This window comes from Arachis ipaensis, chromosome B5, assembly GCF_059453495.1.
Source record: "Arachis ipaensis isolate K30076 ecotype BB chromosome B5, ASM5945349v1, whole genome shotgun sequence".
NCBI lineage: Eukaryota > Viridiplantae > Streptophyta > Magnoliopsida > Fabales > Fabaceae > Arachis > Arachis ipaensis.
This window is the reverse complement of record NC_142440.1, coordinates 6,191,544-6,214,511: the sequence shown is the minus strand read 5'-3', so window position 1 is coordinate 6,214,511 and position 22,968 is coordinate 6,191,544. Positions and strand designations below refer to the sequence as shown.

The following is a 22,968-nucleotide window of genomic DNA, read 5'->3' as shown; positions in this document are numbered from 1 at the left end:
CACTTCTGCGTTTACAGCATAAAAATATTGCCAAACATAAAGATGAAGCTTTCAAAAAACTCAAACGAGCTTCTCTCTTCTCCAACGCAAATCCAAACACACCCTAAGTGTGTGTTTGGATTACGGTTTGCAAACTGAGGTTTGTATAAAATTGATTTTGTAGAATTGATTTTGATCAAAAGTGAGTTAGTATTAACGTGGTTTATGTTTGGTAATTCTTATTCAAAATGGATTATAGTAAACTAAATATTGTTTGGATTACATTATTCAAAATCACTTTTAGATAAAAAATTACAAAAAAGGACATGAATTTAAATAATTATTTTATGTTATCTTATAATTTTATTTTAAATATTTAAATAAATTTTAATATTTTTTTAGTACTCTCAATATTTTTTAGTATTCTAATAGGATTAATAGAATTATAATACAAAGTAAAAAAAATATTCCATACAAAAAAGAAATAACAATAACAGTAAAAGAACTCATATAAAAAAACAGAAATTTTATAAAAAATAATAATATACATAAGAGAGTATTAGAAGAAAGTACTATAAAAAAATAAACATATGAATAATGAAGGACATAATTGGTACATAGAACCTAAAGTTCAATCCAACGTGAAAAGGTGAACGGAAAAGCTAGAATTTTTAGCTTTTGATAAACCTGGGTTGAAAGCAGAAATCACTTCTGCGTTTACAGCATAAAAATATTGCCAAACATAAAGATGAAGCTTTCAAAAAACTCAAACGAGCTTCTCTCTTCTCCAACGCAAATCCAAACACACCCTAAGTGTGTGTTTGGATTACGGTTTGCAAACTGAGGTTTGTATAAAATTGATTTTGTAGAATTGATTTTGATCAAAAGTGAGTTAGTATTAACGTGGTTTATGTTTGGTAATTCTTATTCAAAATGGATTATAGTAAACTAAATATTGTTTGGATTACATTATTCAAAATCACTTTTAGATAAAAAATTACAAAAAAGGACATGAATTTAAATAATTATTTTATGTTATCTTATAATTTTATTTTAAATATTTAAATAAATTTTAATATTTTTTTAGTACTCTCAATATTTTTTAGTATTCTAATAGGATTAATAGAATTATAATACAAAGTAAAAAAAAATATTCCATACAAAAAAGAAATAACAATAACAGTAAAAGAACTCATATAAAAAAACAGAAATTTTATAAAAAATAATAATATACATAAGAGAGTATTAGAAGAAAGTACTATAAAAAAAATAAACATATGAATAATCAAGGACATAATTGGTACATAGAACCTAAAGTTCAATCCAACGTGAAAAGGTGAACGGAAAAGCTAGAATTTTTAGCTTTTGATAAACTTGGGTTGAAAGCAGAAATCACTTCTGCGTTTACAGCATAAAAATATTGCCAAACATAAAGATGAAGCTTTCAAAAAACTCAAACGAGCTTCTCTCTTCTCCAACGCAAATCCAAACACACCCTAGCAACAAAAATAATATCTTTCCATCATTAACACACTACTAAATAGAATTTAATCATAATTTCCTTGTACCCGTCAGAGTTAATCCATTCTAAAAAGTAAAAAATCTTTAGAATTTTAAAAGTTAAATTTTAAATTTTGAGTAATTTGAATTTTAGATGTGTATTTAAATTATAAAATATTATTATATTAAATATATTAAATTTAAAACAGAAATTTAAGATTTAAATTTTAAATGTTAGTTTGATTTAATTTGAATTTTAAATATAAATTTAATTCTTAAAGACACTAAATCTATTTACAATTTTTAGATGTGTTAGTTTTATTTTTTTTGAATTACTGTAAGAAAAGACTGAAAATTGTACCATATTTAAAGGATACCTAGTTGAACCGATATAATAATGGACAAATTAGTTTCAATATACAATAACTAAAAATGTGTTGTGATAGTTAAAAATGTTAATGCTTAATTTATAAAAAATAGTATGTTTCTCTTAAATTTTCTTAAAGACTAAATTAAAAATTTTAAAACTTTTAGAAATTAATTGTTTTTTTAGTAATTTTGTTTTACTGAAAATAGAAAAATTCAAACTTATAACCTCTTAAATGAATATGAAGATGTTAGAGAATCATTAGAATCAATTTAGATCAATTAGCATCGTCTATATTTATATAGCATATTTGTAGGATTCTATGTCTTTATTACTTTGATTCATTTAGCACCTATAAATACCCATTGTATATTGTACCTTTGGAACACAACTCAATAATACAGTTTTCAGATTACTCTCTCAGTCTCTTGTTTCTAACATGGTATCAAGAGTTTAGGTCTTTTTTTTTTCAATAAATATTAGTTCATAACCCCATTATTTTTCTTTTCCGGCAGTGTTCTTTGGCCTCTTCTTTCGTTCCCTTTTCGACGCTTTGGTTCGTCACCCCCATAACCATTTTGTTCGTCTTGTCACTGTGATTCCAACGCAGCCAGAACCGCCGCCATCCGCGGCCAGACGTGCCTCCACGCACTGCCGAAAGACGCTGCCACGATCAGGTTGATCTTCCTTCCAGATTCCACCTGTGCCTCTTTACTCGTATTTTTCAATCTGTTTCCGACGCTTTGGTTCGTCACCTCTGGCATCATTGTGATCTTCTCTTCGTCAGCTTTCCAACGCCGCCAAGATCGCCGCCAGAAGCCCTCGGACGCGCCATCACGCGCCGCCGGAAGTTTGCTGTCCACCTCCATTGTTCCTCCTCCAAGATGCTTCAGTAGCCGTTGGATCTTGCTGCTGATCCCACGATCTTGGAGCCTCCACGTGTCACGCCACCGGCTTTCCCTGCGACCCACGCACCCGCTCTTGACCCGACCCGGCCCACGCGTTGACCCGACCGCCACTTCAACGCCAGTCTGTCTTCTTCGTCCTCTCACGGGCTGCCACGTGTCACCGTTCCACTGACGTGGCGCTGACGTGGCTGACAAGCGGGACCCTCCCTAAGGTTTTTCGGTGAGATCTTTTCGATTCTACGCTCTGTTTTCTCGTTTTCTGCCCCAAATTTGCTGTTTCTTCTCCCTCTTTACTATTATTTCTATTACTATGGAAAATCGGATGTCTTTCAGCCTATCCCTGTTATCCTTAATGGCTCCAACTATGCACATTGGGTTGAAACTATGCGAGAATTTCTTAAAGGGCAAAAATTATGGCGATATGTGATTGGTGATATTGTCTGTCCTGTTAAGCCAACTGTGACTGACAAATCCAAAGATGGTGCCTCCAAATCCAAGGAGGATGCTGAGAAGGACTATGCAGAAAAATTGGAAGATTGGGATAGTAAAAATCATCAGATTATCACTTGGTTCTGCAACACTTCTACTCCTGGCATTCATTTACAGTTTGGGCATTTTGATACTGCTAAAGAGGTATGGGATCATTTGGCAAAACGTTACACTATTTCTGATCTCTCTCATCAGTATCAACTGCTTAAGGAACTTCATAGCCTTAAGCAAGAACGTGGCCAAGTAGTTTTTGATTTTCTTGCTCAGATGGAGATTATTTAGGATCAGTTGACCTCCTGTGAGCCTGTTCTTAAAGATCCCACTGATGTTAAGACATATGAGGATTATCGGAACCGGACACGTCTCATCCAATTTCTGATGACACTTACTGATGACTATGAGCCGGTCAGGGCTTCTCTTCTTCATCAGAATCCCTTGCCTAGTCTTGAAGATGCTCTTCCTCGTCTTAAGTCTGAAGAAACGCGCTTAGGACTGCTTTGTTCTAAAAGTGAAACTGTCTTTACTGCCACCGACAGAAAGGGCAAAATCTGTCGAAACTGTAACCAGCCTGGGCATTCCTTCTCCGATTGTCCTTCTATTGAATGTCGTAAGTGCAAACAAAAAGGCCACATTGGCTCCAATTGCCCAAAACTGTTATGCCATTATTGTAAGCTCTCGAGTCACTTGATTGCTACCTGTCCTACTCGACCACCACGTTCAGATCAAAACAAGTATCAACCTCATCCCAACAATTCTCTACATGTGCCTGCCTCTACTGCTGCTGCTGCTACTGAGTCCACCCCTTCCACATCTCTCAAGACACCTTCTGTCTCTCCATCGGATATTGAATCCCTTCTTAAGCAACTTCTCTCCTTTTCTGGTAATACCCCCGCTACTCTTTCCACCCATTCAGGTAATTCTAAGTGGTATTTTGATTATAGTTGTTTTAATCATATGTCTCCTTTGCGTCATCTTTTTCCGTCGTTGTCTCCCACTACAAATGCACCTTCTGTCAACACTGCTAATGGTTCCCTCTTGCATGCAACACATCACGGGATTATTTCACAGTCAAATATTCATCTTTCTGATGCTTATTTTATTCCAAAATTGAATTTTAATCTTATCTCTGTCGGTCAGCTTGTTGAACTCGATTTTGATGTCATTTTTTCTATTTCTGGTTGTCGTGTGCAAGATCGTCGGACGGAAAAGATCATCGGGACTGGTTGTAAGGTCGGACGCTTATTTGAGCTCGATAACCTTCATGTTCCCTGTACAAATCTCTGTGCTGTTTCCTCTCCATCTATTCTTCACTTGTGGCACCGTCGTCTTGCCCATATCTCCTTAGGAAAATTGCGTCCTCTTATCTCTACGGGTGTTTTAGGTCAAGTTCAAAATGAGTCTTTAGATTGCATTTCTTGTCGCACTGCAAAACAACCTGCCTTATCCTTTAATAACAATTCCTCTATTGCATGCTCTCCTTTTGATCTTATTCATTCTGATGTTTGGGGCCCCGCTCCCACCGCTTCTATGGGAGGGGCTAGATATTTTGTCGTCTTTGTTGATGATTATTCACGTTTTACTTGGGTTTATTTGATGACTAATCGTTGTGAGTTGCCTCAGATTTATATTAATTTTGCCACTATGGTTCGCACTCAGTTTTCAAAGGTCATTAAAATTTTCAGACGTGATAATGCTATGGAATATCGTGACTCCAAACTTTTAAATTTTCTCGCTGAACAGGGTATTTTGTCTGAGTTTTCTTGTCCTGGTACCTCTCAACAAAATGGCAGAGCTGAGCGTAAACACCGTCATATTCTTGACTCTGTCCGTGCGATGCTTATTTCCTCTTCCTGTCCTGAGCGTGCTTGGGTGAAGCTGTTCTCATTGCTGTTCATGCTATCAATAGACTCCCTTCTTCTGTTCTTGGTAACACTACTCCCTTTGAGCGTCTTTTTCGTACTTCTCCTGATTACAATTCTCTCCGTATTTTTAGTTGTGTCTGTTTTGTCCTTCTTCAGCCTTATGAACACAATAAGCTTGAACCTCGGGCTCGCATGTGTTGTTTTCTTGGTTATGCTTCTGAACATAGGGGTTATCATTGTTGGGATCCTATCTCTCGCCGTATTCGTATATCTCGTCATGTTGTCTTCTGGGAGCATCACATGTTCTCTAGTTTTTCCTCCTTTGAGTCCATTCCTTCTACTATGTCACCATTTTTTACTAACCCAAATGTTGATCTCTTTCCTAGTAATGATACTACAGGATCTACCCTAAGTCCATCCCTCGAGGCCCCTGCTCCTCCGCCTTCTCTATCTTCCGATGATTCCAGTCCGGACGGCGATTCCGCTCCTAGCGTCATGCCTCCTCCTCCCACTCGTTCTTCTAGGGTAAGGAATCCACCTCCTCATCTTTTTGATTATCATTGCTTTTCTACTATTCTTCATCAACGTGAACCTAAGTCATTCAGAGAAGCCTCCACAAATCCAAATTGGCAACAAGCAATGCAGGAAGAAATACAGGCACTTGAAAAAGCACACACTTGGAATTTGGTTGATCCTCCTTCTGATCAGGAAGTTGTGGGCAGTAGATGGGTATACAAGATCAAGACTCGCTTTGATGGCTCTATTGACCGTTATAAGGCACGCTTGGTTGCTCAAGGTTGTACGCAAGAGTATGGTATTAATTATGAAGAGACTTTTGCTCCTGTTGCTCGCCTTACGTCTGTTAGAGCTCTCCTTGCCATTGCTGCGGTTAAAAGATGGTCTCTCAGTCAAATGGATGTAAAGAATGCATTTCTTAATGGGGATTTGAAAAAGAAAGTCTATATGAAACCACCTCCAGGATATCCTTGTCCTTCCAGTAAGGTTTGTCTCCTTCGCAAGGCACTTTATGGACTTAAGCAAGCTCCTCGTGAATGGTTTGACAAGTTCAGCACTACCATATGCAGTCTTGGTTTTATTTTTAGTCCTCATGAGAATGCGCTTTTCATTCATAAAAGCGAACATGGAGTTGTTCTTCTACTTTTGTATGTTGATGACATGATCATTACTAGAGATGATGTTGATGGTATCTCTGATCTCAAGGCCTCACTTCACCGTACCTTTGAGATGAATGATCTTGGTTCTCTCAGCTATTTTCTTGGTCTCGAGGTCATCTCCACGGATGATGGCATTTATCTCTCTCAGGCTAAGTATGCTTCAGATCTTCTTGCTCGCGCTGGGATTACAGATAGTCGCATTGAGTCTACTCCTCTTGAGTCTAATGTTCGATTTACCCCTATGGATGGCACTGTTTTGGATAATCAGACACTTTATCGACAGTTAGTTGGAGGTCTCGTCTACTTGACTGTCACCCGACCAGACATTGCCTATCCAGTACATGTCCTCAGCCAGTTCTTGTCAGCTCCTCGTACTACTCACTATGCGGCAGTTCTTTGCATTCTTCGGTACGTCAAAGGCACTCTATTTCATGGCCTTTATTTTTCTGCCCATTCCTCTTTGACCCTTCAGGCATACTCTGATGTTGATTGGGCTGGTGATCCCATTGATCGTCGTTCTACTACTGGTTACTGTTTGTTTCTTGGCGACGCTCTCATCTCTTGGCGTGCTAAGAAGCAAACGTTCACTGCTCGCTCAAGCACAGAAGCTGAGTACCGTGCCCTCGCTGACACCACTGCTGAGGTTATCTCGGTTCATTGGCTTCTCGAAGATCTGGGTGCTCCTCAGTCGTCCCCTACTGATGTTTTTTGTGATAACCGCAGTGCTATTCAGATTGCCCATAATGATGTGTTTCATGAACGCACTAAACACATTGAGATTGATTGTCACTTTGTTCGGCAACGTATCCTTATTGATGCTGTTCGTCTCATTGCTGTTGGGACACTGGATCAGACTGCTGATATCTTCATGAAAGCTCATCACCCGACTCGCTTTCGGATTTTGCTATCTAAACTCAAGTTGGTATCCTTAGCTCCCACTTGAGTTTGAGGGGGGATGTTAGAGAATCATTAGAATCAATTTAGATCAATTAGCATCGTCTATATTTATATAGCATATCTGTACATTAATTGTAGGATTCTATGTCTTTATTACTTTGATTCATTTAGCACCTATAAATACCCCCTTGTATATTGTACCTTTGGAACACAACTCAATAATACACTTTTCAAATTACTCTCTCAGTCTCTTATTTCTAACAGAAGAGACTATGTCATTTGAATTATAGCTCATTTGACCTTTTTAGTAATTTGATGCATGGACACAAAAATGTTTAAATTTATAATCCTGTCATTATTCAAGCAGTTAAAGAGGATGTGATGAAAATCTAGTAAGAGAAGCTCATTAGTATCAAATCGTGATAGAGGGATGCATGGAAGATGGACAAGTCACAAGCGACATTCATGGAGGCAATAACATAGGCAACAATGACATAATTAATAGAGGCCAATTTTGTTTTAATCCTTTAAATATTGTAGAGGTATAAAATAGGTAATCCTCCCAAGCAAATAAGATTCATTTTCATCTTCCAGTAGTGAACCTAATTCAAAAAAAAAATCAAAAAATATAAACTCTCATTCATCTAATCATCTGTGTCAATTTTTGTTAGTATAGAAACCAAATAAATTATCAAAAGAGTGTACGTAGCTGCAGACCATGTGCCGTAATTTCCAAATCGTGGATCGTTCAAAACAAATGTTCTTTCGGTGTTCACTCTACAAGATACTAATCATAGAGATCTTGAATCATTTGATATAAAAATGACTATGAAAAAAATAAGTGTTGTTTAGTAAGAAAAGATATTCTATCTTCACTTCAAGTTCAAGATACTCATACTTCAATTCAAATTCTTTGCACAGATTAATTTGTATTATTATCCCTTATAACTATGTCCTTGTGAAAGTTGTTGCTAATTTTAGTGGTAGGTTATTTTATAACTCTTCGTACTTGAATTAGGTTACGTACTTATGAAAATTTAAAATTTTAAAATTTTGATTATTCACAAATTATAATAGAAAGGCAATCTGTAATGACACTTTAAAGCGTAAGTCAGTTGAGTGCTTAGTAGATAGATCTGTTTATTTGTCTTGGAGTCCCTGTTTTATATATTTTATGGGTATCCGTTGAAAAATTATTGGCTTGGACTGATGTTTATATTTTTTGTTTTTCTGATTCAACATTATTTATGTTATCCACGTTTCTCGTGTGATATAGGTAACGCCCGATTGAAGTAGTTGGATCCTCGTTATCCATAATTATCCAGAACAGTGTTTTAACTTGGATTTCTTGACTTTGAAATTTGTCAAGTATGCCCAAGTTGTGTGGACCGGACCCATTTTTTGGTTCTTTTAAATTTTTCTTTTTGAACTTTTTTGAGCGTCGAAACTCTTTTTGAAAGGAAACTGTTCAGTTTCCTAAATTCGTTCTTCCTTGAGTTTTCGAATTGTCACCTATACTTCTCTCTCTCTCTCCCCCCCTCCCCCCCCTCTCTCTCTCTCCATTAATGAAGCACTAACCCTTTAATGATAAGAGTGAATTTTATCTTCCTTTGCTTCGTTTTTCATTTCACGCTTGTTTTTGAAGAACCATTTTTTATCTTCTAAAAGAGAAAACCTCTTCTTCAGTTGCCAGGAGTTCTTTTTAGGCGTTCGAGACTTTCTTCTTTTTAGTGATTGTTATTTTTGTCAAGTAAATTTTGTTTCCTCCATTCTTCTTGCTGCTTGCTTCGCTGCTGTGTGTTTTATGAAAATGGTGAAATTAAAACTGGAAAACGATGAAAATGCATGTAAACATTCTTAGCACGTTTGTTTTTGCTTTATTGTTTGGTATTCTTTATTGCTTGTTGTTTAGGTAATTTAGTAATCAGATTACTCTAGTGGGGGTACCACTGCTTTTGTTTTTCCCCTTTAGGCATGGATAATTCGTAGGGTTCTTGTTTGTGGATCTTATGGTAGTTTTAGGATAGAGAATCCCTTTCCTATAGGAAAGACAAAGAAATTTTCCTTCCGTGACATAATGGTGGTGGTACTCCTGTAGGTCTTTCTTTGGATTGGGCTCGCCGATTTCGACAGGTATTATGGCTTCCTCCCTGTAGGTAAGTTGGAAAGGTGTTTCACCTGTGGTGGATTGGGGAGTAGTGGGATAGGACCACAGCACTGACTATAACTCTTCAGACCACGACCCCAGAAAGTTATCCAACCTTTTTTTTCAAACCCTTTAGGATTATTTTGTTTGCAGCTTCAACTTGTCTGTTTGCTTGGAGGTACTCTACCGAAACGAATACTTGTCGAATTCCCAAGCCAATCAGAAATTGTTGGAACTTAATGTCTGCTAATTGAGTCCCATTATCAGGCACCATTACCATGGGAATGCCAAACTCGCAAGGATATCTTTCCATATGAATTTTCGGTATTGGAGAGCTGTTATCTTTGATAATGGAGTAGCTTCAATCCACTTAGTGAAATAATCGATTGCCATTATGAAAAATTTCACCTGGCTGGGCCCTTGGAGAAAAGGTTCTTATAGGTCTATTCCCCATTTGGCAAAAATTCTCGTTGGTATCACGAAAACAAGTTCCTAAGGTGGAGCTTGATGAAGATTGCCATGGATTTGACATTTTTGGCATTTTTTAACATATTCCATTGTATCCTTCATGATAGTGGGCCAGTAGTACCCTACTCTTATGACCTTTTGAGCCAACGACTTGCCCCCATTTGGTATCCACAACATCTTTTGTGTATCTCTTGCAACACATAATTAATTTTTTGAAGTTTTAGGCATTTAAGTATGGGTTGTGAGATACCCCTTTTATACATTGGCCATTGATCATTGTTTATTTTATTGATTTTAGATAGAATTTCGTGGTCTCTTTAGGATCATCGGGAAGGATCCCGTGCTCCAGGTACATGCATATGAGATCCAGCCAAGAGGGATGGTGTCAGATGGTAACATCGTGACATCGGGAAGGCCTACGGATGGCTCTGAGAGCACTTCCTGAATTAACTCCTATTCCTGTTACCTGGCTTAGTACTGGCTAACTTGGACAGGACATCAGCTCAGGTATTTTGCTCCCGAGGTACATGTTTAATACAAAATTTTCTAAAATTTGAAATTTCATTTTGTACCTTTTTCAAATATAACTATAACATTGGATCCCGCGCTTGATACTCACCCTCAACTTGGGAGGTTACGATCTGGGAATCGTTGTATACAGTCAGCTCGGTAGCTCTGACTTCGGTTGCCAATACCAAACTTGCAATTAAAGCTTCATATTCAACCTGATTGTTTGAGATTGGAAAATCAAATTTAATAGACGCTTCAATGACCACTTCTTCTCCTTTAGTTAGGATGATCCCCGCACCCCTGTACCATGTCTAGGATGCTCCATCAACGTGTAGTTCCTAAATCGGTAGCTCGAGAGAAGAATAGGTCATCTTGGCCAAAAAATCCACCATTGCTTATGCTTTAATAGCCAACTGTGGCTCATATCTTATATCAAATTGCGATAACTATATCGCCCAGCTCATCATTCGTCCTGCCAAATCCGGCCTTTGCAGAACTTTTTTTACTGGCTGGACTGTTCGAATGATTATCAAATGACTTTGAAAATACTTCTTAAACGGCATGCCAATATAAGTACTGAAAAAGCAAGTTTTTCCAACTTTGAATATCTCAGTTCGAGACTTTAAAGGACCTTACTAATAAAATACACAGGTTGTTGCTGTTTATTGTCATCTTTAATCACTAAAGCTGAAACCATAGATTTATCAATGGCAGATAAATACAAGTATAGCGGTTTCTCAGGTTCCGACTTCGCGAGGACAGGAGGAGAAGATAATAAGGTTTTGAAGTGCAAAAATGTTTTTTCACACTCCTCTATCCACTCAAAAGTTACTCCATTCTTCATTAATTTAAAGAAAGGTTTTGCCTTTTCGGCTGAGGCTCCTAGGAACCTTGACAAGGCGGCTAACCGACCTGTCAATCTTTGTACCTCTTTAAGGTTTTGAGGGTTTGACATATTCAATATGGCTTGACACTTTTCATGGTTAGCTTCAATATCTCTCTGAGTCACCATGAATCTGAGGAACTTTCCTCCCTAGACTCCAAACGCACACTTTACCGGGTTTAACCTCATGTTGTGAAGTCGGAGGTTACTGAAGGTCTCTCGCAGATCAGCTATGAGGTCACCATCTGCTGTGATTTTTATCAGCATGTCGTCTATGTAGACCTCTATGTTCCTCCCGATCATTATTATCGTTTTCTTCTTATTGTTTTATCTTCGCATTATTCTTCTGTTTTTACTCTTTTAACAAGATTAAAAATAAAAGAATCAAACAAAAAAAATACATAATGCTGTAAAATTACTAAAAAGAGGAAAAGGAAAAGTAAAAATACAACAACAACATTAATAAAAAACGATGAAAAGAAAACACACAAAAGAAGAAAAACTGCCAAAAGAAAAGATGAGAAACACCCAACAACAACCATAGTAATAAAAGACAATAAAAAGAAAAAAAAAAAAAGAAGAGAGAAATACAAAACTTTTCATTATTTAAAACGTGTATTCACGTCACGCTCTCTTTAATAAAACTAATTTTTATTGAGATTCGACGACTTGTTTGATTAGAAAAAAGATTGGATTAGTAGCATAACTAAAAAAAAATGGGTGATGAGATTGGAAGGTCGGTCCAAACAGCAGTGTGCAAACGGCGATCTTGAAGATCGAAGATAGAACCAAAAAAACACAGCGCACTTGTAACGTATTCGGATAAAGGTGAATCTTCACGCTTCCCAATTCATATTATCAACTTATCTCCATCTCCTATACGCTAAGCTTCTTACGTATATACAGATCATCATTCAATTCATATTCATTATTCACATTCCAAGTTGCAACTACCATCACTTGCCTGAGAAATTCGCGACTATGAGTGTGCAGCAAAATTCAGATGTGAATGTGCGAATTGCGAGAATCGCCTCCCATCTCAACCCTCCCAATCCCAAGGTTCCTTCTTCTCACGATTCCCTTCTTTCTGATCTCTTCTTCCTTTCATTGATAACACTAACACAGTTCTATTGTCGAACAGGTGGAGGGTGATGGTGATGGGTGCTTGACGCGTGCACATTGCAGATCCAAAGGTGCTGCCCCGGGGTTCAAAGTGGCCATTTTGGGGGCTGCAGGTGGCATAGGACAGCCTCTCTCCATGTTGATGAAGATGAATCCTCTCATCTCCGTTCTTCACCTATACGACGTCGTCAACACCCCCGGCGTCACTGCTGATGTCAGCCACATGGACACTGGCGCTGTTGTAAGCTCATTATTCTATCACAATGCTTTCATAGTTTCATGTCTCTCACTATCATTCTAATTTATCTTACAATAGGACGTAAATTTCGTTATGAGAAATGCTAGGACCATCAAAATTTATTGTTTTGGCTCATAGCCGTTAATGTTTAAAAGTATGTGATAAAGTATGTTATTTGATTTCTAGATTAAAACTAGATTAAAGAAATTGAGCTGATGCCTAAATGATGGGCAAAATAAATATATTCTGATGCCCCTACCATTTCTGTTTCGTTATAATAGGGTCACTATCATCCAATTATGTTATATGTTTCTGTTTGCAACAAATAGTTCATAGTTAAGTCAAATAAATGATTGGATTGGATGATTGTACAAAATTTTCCATTCTAATTTTAAAGTTATATTTTTGCATCTTCTTTTTGTCCTTATCTTTGATAACAGTCTCTTATTAGAAAGTAGTTAACTTGATTTGTGATTTGTGAGTTCTTTACCTTGGATTGGATTGTTTTGCCGGAATAAGTGAAAGCTCTTTCCATTTGGTTGGTTAGGTACGGGGATTTTTGGGGGCAAGCCAACTTGAGGATGCCCTTACGGGGATGGATTTGGTGATCATTCCTGCTGGCGTTGCCCGCAAACCTGGTATGACAAGAGATGATCTCTTCAACATAAATGCTGGAATTGTTAAATCACTCTCCGAAGCAGTTGCAAGGTTCTGTCCCAAAGCTGTTGTCAACATCATAAGTAATCCTGTTAACTCCACGGTTCCAATTGCTGCTGAAGTTTTCAAAAAAGCTGGTACTTATGATCCTAAGAAACTTTTGGGAGTGACAAAGCTTGATGTTGTTAGAGCCAATACATTTGTGGTATGTACTCTGCCTACTTATTCTGGCAGTTACTACAGTCATTTAATACATGCAGATCTCTATAGTGGACAATTAGGGTAACTAGACCATTTTGAGCTTTGACTGAAACAAAATCTCTGATGCCAAAATTTGAGCTTTGACAAGCTAGGCTTATTGCTTGATTATAACAGATTGTTAGATTTGATTGATGAATTGAAGATTTAGTTGAGTTGAACTGACTGCTTTAGGCAATGTACATTGTTGGCTTAAAGTACATTAATTAGCATTCTTTGAAATACTTCTCCTCCGTTTGACCATCTAAATTATGCGGATTCTACAACATTGTTTGTTGAAGTCTGGGTACTACCAAAACAAGTTTCTGTGATTGTGGCTCTTTGCATATTGTGTTCTGACGCAGTCCTCTGTTAATTAAACTAGGTTGCCAAGTTGGAACCCATTCATTCTAATCTTATCAGCTAAATTGCAGGCAGAAGTTCTAGGTGTTGATCCAAGGGATCTGGATGTCCCTGTCATTGGGGGACATGCAGGAATCACTATTTTACCTCTTCTTTCTCAGGTATGGCACTATACTACTTGAAATTAAAAATTGTCATGATATTTGGTTCAGGATACTTGAAAATGTAATACTGTATTTAGGTTAAACCTCCAAGCACTTTCACCCCAAAAGAGGTCGAGTACCTGACAGATCGCATACAAAATGGTGGAACTGAAGTTGTTGAGGTGAAAAATTATATTTGTCTTGGTACTCTTTTATAATAATTTCGTGTTAGATACATTCCCCCATTGCTATGGACTATATTCACATTGGAATTTTTATTTATACAATGATGTGATTTCCCTAGGCCAAAGCTGGAGCTGGCTCTGCAACTCTATCAATGGTTAGTATTTTATTTACCTTACAGAAGATAGTGCAATTGTATCTTTTTTCAGAGTATATAATTGCTTTACAGAATGTACATAATATTCATGGTTAACATAATTTGTTTCAAGTAAATGTAATACCAAGTTTGTTATAAATTGCAGGCATTTGCTGCTGCTAAATTTGCAGAATCATGCCTCCGTGCACTGAGAGGAGATGCCGGGATCATTGAATGTGCATATATTGATTCACAGGTATATAAGAATAAGAAGTCGTTTTGCTCAGGTGCCATTGTACAGTTGCTATCTCTTTTTCTTTGTAATGTAGTATTGTTAATTGTGCTACTAAAAAATCTAAGCTAGAGTAAGCAATCTTTTTATGAACTAACGAAGTCTGTCATAGGTGACTGAAATCCCATACTTTGCATCAAAAGTGCGACTTTCCCGTGGTGGGGTTGAGGAAGTTCTTCCTCTTGGTCCCCTAAATGATTATGAGAGGTATGCAGTACTATAATCACCGACTTGCATTGATGTATAGGTCTAACTGAAACATTTAGAGCTATAAACTAGATTTTCATATCAACAGGGAGAGTTTGGAAAAGGCCAAGAAAGAGTTAGCAAGTAGCATCGAGAAAGGTGTTGCTTTCGTCAGAAAATGAGAGCAAGCCCATGATACCAATTTTACATAGAAATCCAAGTCATCTTAGATCCTGAAAATAAGTTGCAGTATTGTGCTATGTCCAAGTTGAGATATCAATTTTTTAATTGGAAATATGTAATTTATATATTGGTATCTTTCTGGAATTATGTAATAAAAATGGATCATTTTCAATACATCATCATACAGCAAACGTGTAATGATGGGGAATTAGGGACACTGTATTGAGAACTATTGTTCTTGTTTCAAGTCTTCTTGTTCCCTTTTGAGTTTTTTTTTTTTTGGTTTTTGGTTTTTGGTCATGGTTCCCTTTGAGTTTGATGCCATGAACTTTGTAAGAATGTTTATTCTGCACTAAAGAAAGCCCAAATATCGCTTCTTTTCCTGGACTATATTATATTTATAGAGCAAATATTAGATATTTTTATATGTACTGCTGTGAGTAATACTAAAATATCTTAATCTACTGACATCTATTGATTTTAGAATGTAATATGCAGATTGAAGTTTGGAAAGATATAAGGAAAAAAATTGTTGGTTAATTATTTTTTTTAATGAAATTTTAATTTCTAAAAAGGTGTTATACAAATGGAGGAAGAGTATTTTGGTTCTTTTTATAAGAATAAAGAGAATATATGAAGTTTTTGAAACTATAATTAAATCGAGCTTATGAGACATACTTTAAAGCTATGGAAAATAGCCATAAAAAGAAGGTTAAGACAGGGAGACTTAAGTTTTGGATATCCAATTTGGTTAAGTCCCATTTTGGTCTTTGAGATTGGTGAGTTGCACTGATTTAGTTCTCCAGATCTCGATTACACTAAATTAGTCCCCCAGATTCGAAAAAATGCACCATGTTAGTCCTTAGCCTATTTTCCGTCATCGGAGCACTGACGCCGTTAGAGACGTGGCCAAATATTGCCACCCTGGACACTAGGAAACGGTGTCATTTCTAATTTTGTGCTAAAAAACCCCTTTGAGTGACGTTGTTTGTATGCGAAGGAAAACAAAACGTTTGCATATCCCTCTTTTGTCTCCACTCTTCATCTTCAACTCCTCCATGAGTGACGCAGTAGAAAAACGTCTCTCTTCCATGAGTGATCCAAAATAGGAACGGGTAACTGCAATAGGATTCCTGGAGACTGCTGGATCACGAGTGTTAGTTGTCTGAGGAACTACTTTGCCGCTAGAAGGAGCTTCTGTTCCGTCACCGAAGTTAGTGAAGAGATTAAATTTTTATTTTTTCAAATTTTAGGGAATGTGTTGATGGTTGTTGATCATAGTTTATTGCTTTGTATATTGTTATTCCCTAAGGTTTGTAGTCGATTATGTGCTAGGATTTTATTTCGATGTTGTGCACCACTATTTTTTTGGGGTTTGTCTTCATGCTCTGTTCCGATGGTGGATAATTGTGTTTTATTTTGATATATCTCTCTGTCATGTATGAATGTAGTTGATGAAAACTATCTTAAAGGGATCATTGTGTGGAACTGGTGCTGAAAATTTTTTTTTTGAATTATGCAGATGGATGTGCACTTAGATATTATGTTCCACCATGGGGGAAGGTTTCAGAAAGATGAAAACGTGATGACTATATATTCTCCTGATAAGAAGGCATGCGTTGGTGACATTGATGTAGATACTTTAGATGTTTTTTGGGTGAGAAATTATTATAAAGAACTAGGATATGATAGGCTAGGAGAATGTTGGTGGCATGTTCCCGGGAGGAGTTTAGACAGTGGGTTAAGAACTCTGAATTGTGATGATGAGTTGAGAGAGATGTGTTTCATGGGTGAAAAGAATGATGGGCTGGTTGATGTTTACTTTGAGCATGCAGTTTCATCACCAGAAATTCTTGAGGGAAATGAGATTGTGGTGTATGTTGAGGGTGACCATGATGAGTTGAGAAAGGTTAGTGATGAACCTGACAATGAACCTCTACAAGACAAGATCCCAAACCAAACTAATATACCCACTGTCCCTGCTGATGAGACTCTATTCACCAACAACAATGAACCAACGCATAAGACCTCACCACCCAAGAGCACAGAACCAACAAATCCTGGTGCTAATAACCCAACACCCCAAAAAAAATTCCACTACCACATCCAACTCTAATCCTAGCCAAGCTACTACTGCAAAGCCTGTTAGCAAGACTCCTCCAGTTACCCCAAAAACTAAACTCAATTCAAATGCCAACCCAAATCCGAAAACTAATACTACATCATCCTCCAAGGCCAATGCCAACCCGAAGAATGCCTCCAAGCCCAAGCCCAAGCCCAACCCGAATTCTGTGTCCAAACCCAAACTAAATCCAAAGCCCAAAATCACTACTAAAGCCTATTGCACAAGGTCTGCTTCAAAAGTGAGGAAGGTACAGCAACATGACAAGAAAAAACAAGTTCTAAGGTTGTCTTCTTCTGAAGATGAACACACCACGGAGGACAGTTCATATGATCCTGGGAGAGATGATAGCTCAAGTGATGATGATGTCGTTGGAAAAAAATGTGAGACCAAGAAAAGATCCTCTGGGTTGAAGCATGCACGTACTGAGGGACTAGCAAAGTCTAAGAGAAAGTTTCTAAATGATGATGATGAATTGGTGGTGGATGATGAGGAGTGTGAGGTGGAATTAAGTTTCTTAGAAGTCCTTCGAGATGAAAACCTGGACAATGCTTTGGATCCTGGAGCAGAGTCTGATGGGGCCAACTCTTGGCACTCGGAGGAAATGAAGACTCCTCCTCCTTCGGAAGATGAATTTTCTGAAGAAGAGCCAGATGATATCTTCCCGGTATTTAGAGATGGTATTTGGTTCGGTGATTTAAAACTTGAGATGGGGATGAAGTTTAATACAAAGTCTGAGTTCAGAGAGGCAATGAGAGAGTTTACAATTCAAGAAGGCAGACAGATTCAGTTTATTAAGAACGATGCTGTGAGATGCAGGACTGTCTGTAAGGCTGAGGAGTGCAAGTGGGTGGTATATGCCTCACGGGATCATGAGGAGACATGTTGGCAGATAAAAACTTTCAATGACGACCACACATGTGCTAGAGAAGCCACCAACCGAGCTGCAAATAGGAACTGGTTGACTAACAAGTTAGTGAAGAAGGTTAGAAAATATCCTAACTTCAGACAATGTGAGGCAGCTGTCTACTTCAAGTCTAAGTGTGACCTGGTGTTAAATAGGAATTCAATTTCTAGAGCCTTGGCAGACGCTAGAGCTGTGGTATATGGAGATGAGAAGGCCCAATATACAATGGTCAGGGACTACCGAGAAACACTCTTAAAGTGTAATCCGGGATCAACAGTTAGAATTGGAATCATCCCACAACCAGATGGAGAGGTGATCTTTCAGAGGATGTATGTATGTCTTAGTGGATGCAAGAATGGTTTTAAGGCAGGGTGTAGGTGACTGATTGGTTTAGATGGGGCATTCCTTAAAATACAAACTGGAGGCCAGATTTTATCCGCAGTGGGTTAGGACGCAAATCATCACATATATGTTATAGCATGGGCAATTGTGGATGTCGAGAACACGGAGAATTGGAGGTGATTTTTTGAGCTACTCCATGAGAACCTCGGAGACTATAAAGAAAACAAATGGTGCTTTATGAGTGACATGCAAAAGGAAAACCCTGCCCTTTCATAGTATACTCTATTATTACAACAGTTGTTAAGGTTTAGCCTATTGCTAGTTAATGTAAATTGTTTGTTAAGGTGTTGACATGTTGGTTTGAATAGCTGTGTACTGACTGAGGGAAATACTTTAATAACACATTACTTTGTTAATTACTTCAGGAATGCCCTGTATGCATGCGTGTGCGGCACTCGCAAGGGTGAATAAGAGACCTGAATATTTTTGTCATAAGTGGCTCACCATGGACGCATATAGAGACACTTATGCACATTATGTAAATCCATTGCCTGGACAATCTCTTTGGAAAAAATATGAGCAGAATAGACCACAAGCTCCAAAGAAAAAGAAGAAGACTGGACCACTCACAAAGAAAAGGAGAAAGGATGCAGATGAGGGTAATGGAGGAAGCAAGAAATCTAAGGTGACTGGAACTTTAAAGAGACAACTAAAACCATTTACTTGCAGATACTGTCTACAGAAAGGGCACACAAAGAGGAGTTGTCCAAAAAAGAGAGCAGCTGATGTTGCTCAAACTCTTGCTGATGTAGCTGCAGCTGCCGCTACTGCTAAGACAAAGCCCAATGTATAAGGAAATGCTGTTCAAGCACCTACTCAAGCTCCTCCAGAAGCACCTTCTCAAGCTACTCCAGAAGCCCCTGCTCAGGCACCTGCACCAGTTGATGCCCAGGTGGTTGAGATCGACCTCTTCTAGCCAAACTACTCGGATGCACAACAGTCCCAACATAGTCAAGAGGTAGTTGCATTTAGTTTCACAACTCATAGTTAAAATTGTTGTGCACATTCAACTAAATTTATGTCCTATTGAAACAGGATCCACCTGCGAGGCCATCCAAGTTACAGACCAGAAGGAGGTCCTCCACACCACCATTAGGATCGGTCACTATGGATCCACTACAAGGAGCAAGCTCAGCCACATCTTTCAAACTGGCCAACTTCCTAAAATTTGTCCCAACACCTAGTTTCAAGCCACCAAGGAAGAAGAAATGAAGGTGTAGTTGATCTATGCAGCCTATTTTGGATGAAACTATGAATCTTTTTATGAATCATACTTTTTGTTTTATGGCCTGAATTTATGATAGTAGACTGTTTATATATTTGGATACAATATAACAATGATGACACTCTCTGTCCTTTAGCATGTGTGTATTTTGGATTTAGAACTACTCTTTACTTGTTTGGGAGAGTTGTCATTAATATGGCAGGAGTATTGTTACTTTTGTTAAAATTTATTGATATGGTTATTATTATTATGACAATTTGTTCCAGCTTTAATTATGCTACTTCAGATTTCTTTTTTGCAATTTTTTTCAACAATTTTATTGGATGACAGAAAACAACTTGAAAATTTGAGAAGGAGACTTTTTCTTTCTTCTACTACACATTAACCCTGAACACAGTAACATAAAATCATCTTCAAGCTTTAACTACCAACATAAAACCAACAACAAATACTATAAACAAAGCCAAAAATAAAATGTATATTTTTTGGGTTCTAACTTCAGCCTCTATCTTCCCAATTCTCCAAGCCAAATCCACCCTAACTTGGCACCATCCACAGTAGAAATTACCCTTTCTCTAAGGTCTTCTCCAATGCCAGCCCAGACAAACAAACCACACCACCTCTTACCATTAATATTGTAGTTAGGGCAACCAAAGAATGGCTTGTTAGGGTTAGCCTCTGTTGTGGACCACTGAAGAACAGGGCGGCACCCACACCCACACCACTGTGGAACACCCGATGCTCTACTTCAACTCGAACTCCTTGTGTTGGACCGCACGGAACTCTAGCTCCCACTTGCAATCATGATGGTAAACTCGGAAAGGAGTAGGAGACGAAGAACCAGAGAGAGACGGGAAGAAGAAGAAGATGATGAAGTTACAGGATGAATTTAGGTTTTAAAAAGGGGATAAGGACTAAATTGGAGCAAATCAAATTTTAAGCCACATCATCTAACCGTTAGTGTGTCCAGCGTGACAATATTTGGCCACGTCACTAATGGCGTCAGTGCTCTGGTGACGGAAAATAGGCTAAGGACTAACCTGGTGCATTTTTCTGAATCTGGGGGACTAATTTAGTGCAATCGGGATCTAGAGGACTAAATCAATGCAACTCGCCAATCTCAGGGACCAAAATGGGGCTTAACTCCAATTTGGTTTGATATCAAATAGATCATTTATACTTGCTAAAGAGAATGATGAAAAAATATAAATTAAAAAGGATCTATACATTATTTATTGACTTAAAAAAATGTGATAGAATATCTAAAGAGGTTTTGTGAAAGGTTTAGGAGAGGAAGAACTTTAAGGGTGGATATACACATAGCTGAGAAGTGTAAGAGAAAGTTTTCTCGGCTATATGTAGAGCTTGATGTAACTGAACCTCTAGTATCACAGTATTCCATCAGTAGTAACCGTTACTATGTGAAGTATGAAGGGATTCACAACATTTGCTTTACTTGTGGTTTGGTAGGTCATGACCGCTCAACATGTCCCAAAAATCAGAACACACAACAGCCAAACCAAGAGATGCAAGGGAAGAACTAGGGTGAGAAAAATGGCGAAAGGAGGAATGAACAGGGGAGAGAAGTTGCTGATAAGGGCATTGCAGGAATTAACGCTACTAACAAAGGTAAAAAAATATTGAAGATAACGAGGAGGTGTATGAAAAAAGGACAACAAGGATGGAAAAAGGTGAAGGTAGTGGGGCTGATGGAGAGAATGGTAAGAGGGAGCAGCTAATCATGAGGGGTACGAGGTTTGATATTTTGAGGAATAAAGGGATGCACTCCTATAAGAATTCTTATCAGAATGTAGAAAAAGATAAAGAAGAAGGGAATCATAAAGCTCAGCAAAGAAATACTAAAGAAAAAGTAGTGATGCAAGCTCAAACAACTAATAGTAATAGAGAAATACTCAACCCAAGTCCAACACCAAAGGCCCATTCTCAAAGACCCAACACTCAGGAAAACAAGGATGATTCCTTGGACAAAATCTATGACAAAAAACATCAGTCCATTCTAGCAAACAATCAGATCCCAACTCAGAATAGAATTCCATCACATGAAACATCCAGAAACCAACCCAACAAAATAACCTCCCGTCATAACAACCAGACACATAACCAAAGCCAAAATAACTTTGAAACCATTGTGGCTAATCATACCTCACCTGTAGACCCCTCTATAGAAGGCACTTATGTCCCGAAAATAGCTCCCATGGATGAGGAAATGGGAGTCCTTGGTGAACCAAAGCCACCTGATCTGAACTATATTGAGACGGAGATAATGATAGAAGCAGCTTTGCAGTATGAAGTGAGGAGAGCCCAGGAGAATGGTGGTGAGATGGAAGCGGTGGAGGTCCAACACCCTGAAGCGATATTACAGAGGCACGATAGCGAGATGGAAATCATGGAAGGAGGAGTTAGTACCTCTCTTGCGGAGGAGGTATAATTACTTTATTTTTGTTCTTTACTTTGGTATTAGTCCTGATCCGTTCAGGTAAAACTATAAATCGGAATATGATTAAAACTAAATAAACACGTGCTATATCAGGAGTACGTGGAGAGTACGTATTCTGGTCTTCTAACATACTTATCCTATCAAATCAAACAACTACGTGCTAACCCAAATCGGCACAGGAATTTTTCTGTAAATCTCTCTAAACAAGCTCACTAAAGAGCAGCAGTTACTACAATATTAGACCCACTAAGTAACCACAACAATTCTATAAATACATCCACTCCTGACATGAAAGAGGTACACTATTCATTCTGAGTAATTTGATATTCATCTTCTACTCTTACTAACTTGAGCGTTGGAGTCTCTTTGCAGGTCCCAACCTCCTCCGGTGTTCCTTGACAACTGAAGTATAGCTCGGCATCTGTGTTCTTAGGACAGAAAACCCCATACACATGGAAGAATGAGTTATACCTCGGCATTAGAAGGAGTTATACCTCGGCTTAGATTACTAGACAGGAACAAGTCCTATGAAAGTCATGATTTGGAATTTGTAGAGGCTAGCAAGTGTTGCTTTTGGTTGAACTCTCAAGGACATTATTAGAATTAATAAGCCGAATTTAGTTGTGTTGATGGAGACAAGGTGTAGTGGGGATCAGGTCTTGAAAGCAATCAGAAATTTTGGTATGATAAATTTCACATTGAGAAGGCCAAAGGATTTAGTGGAGTCATATAGATCCTTTGGAGAGACTCTGACTTGACGGTTAATATAATATATTCTGAAGCTCAATATTCCACATGAAAATTCAACAAGAGAATAAGCAAAAGTGATTTTTTACTACTCTTTAAGCAAGTCCCCAAGAAAGCAATAGACGAGAATTATGGGAAGAATTAAGAATTTTGGCTGAGAGCTTACAGGGAGAATGGCTATTG

General features: G+C 37.9%; 1 protein-coding gene and 1 pseudogene across 1 annotated transcript; both read left to right on the top strand.

Moving 5' to 3' along the window:
• The first annotated feature begins 11,821 nt into the window (after window positions 1-11,821).
• On the top strand, window positions 11,822-15,314 carry LOC107642662 (malate dehydrogenase, glyoxysomal). Its single transcript, XM_088487915.1, has 10 exons — window positions 11,822-12,012; window positions 12,091-12,243; window positions 12,326-12,547; window positions 13,092-13,406; window positions 13,873-13,962; window positions 14,043-14,126; window positions 14,249-14,284; window positions 14,430-14,519; window positions 14,668-14,762; window positions 14,851-15,314. Exons 2-10 carry the CDS (start codon window positions 12,166-12,168, stop codon window positions 14,921-14,923), a joined length of 1,083 nt encoding a protein of 360 aa, XP_088344041.1. The 5' UTR covers window positions 11,822-12,012; window positions 12,091-12,165; the 3' UTR covers window positions 14,924-15,314.
• A 3,408-nt stretch (window positions 15,315-18,722) lies between these two features.
• LOC148563275 (uncharacterized) lies at window positions 18,723-21,124 on the top strand (annotated as a pseudogene).
• Window positions 21,125-22,968: the final 1,844 nt, after the last annotated feature.

Coding starts and splice junctions, on each gene's coding strand:
- LOC107642662 (XM_088487915.1), top strand. CDS start 12,166: ATGAGTGTGCAGCAAAATTCAGATGTGAATGTGCGAATTGCGAGAATC. Junction 12,244..12,325: donor TCAACCCTCCCAATCCCAAG/GTTCCTTCTTCT, acceptor ATTGTCGAACAG/GTGGAGGGTGATGGTGATGG. Junction 13,963..14,042: donor TTTTACCTCTTCTTTCTCAG/GTATGGCACTAT, acceptor TACTGTATTTAG/GTTAAACCTCCAAGCACTTT.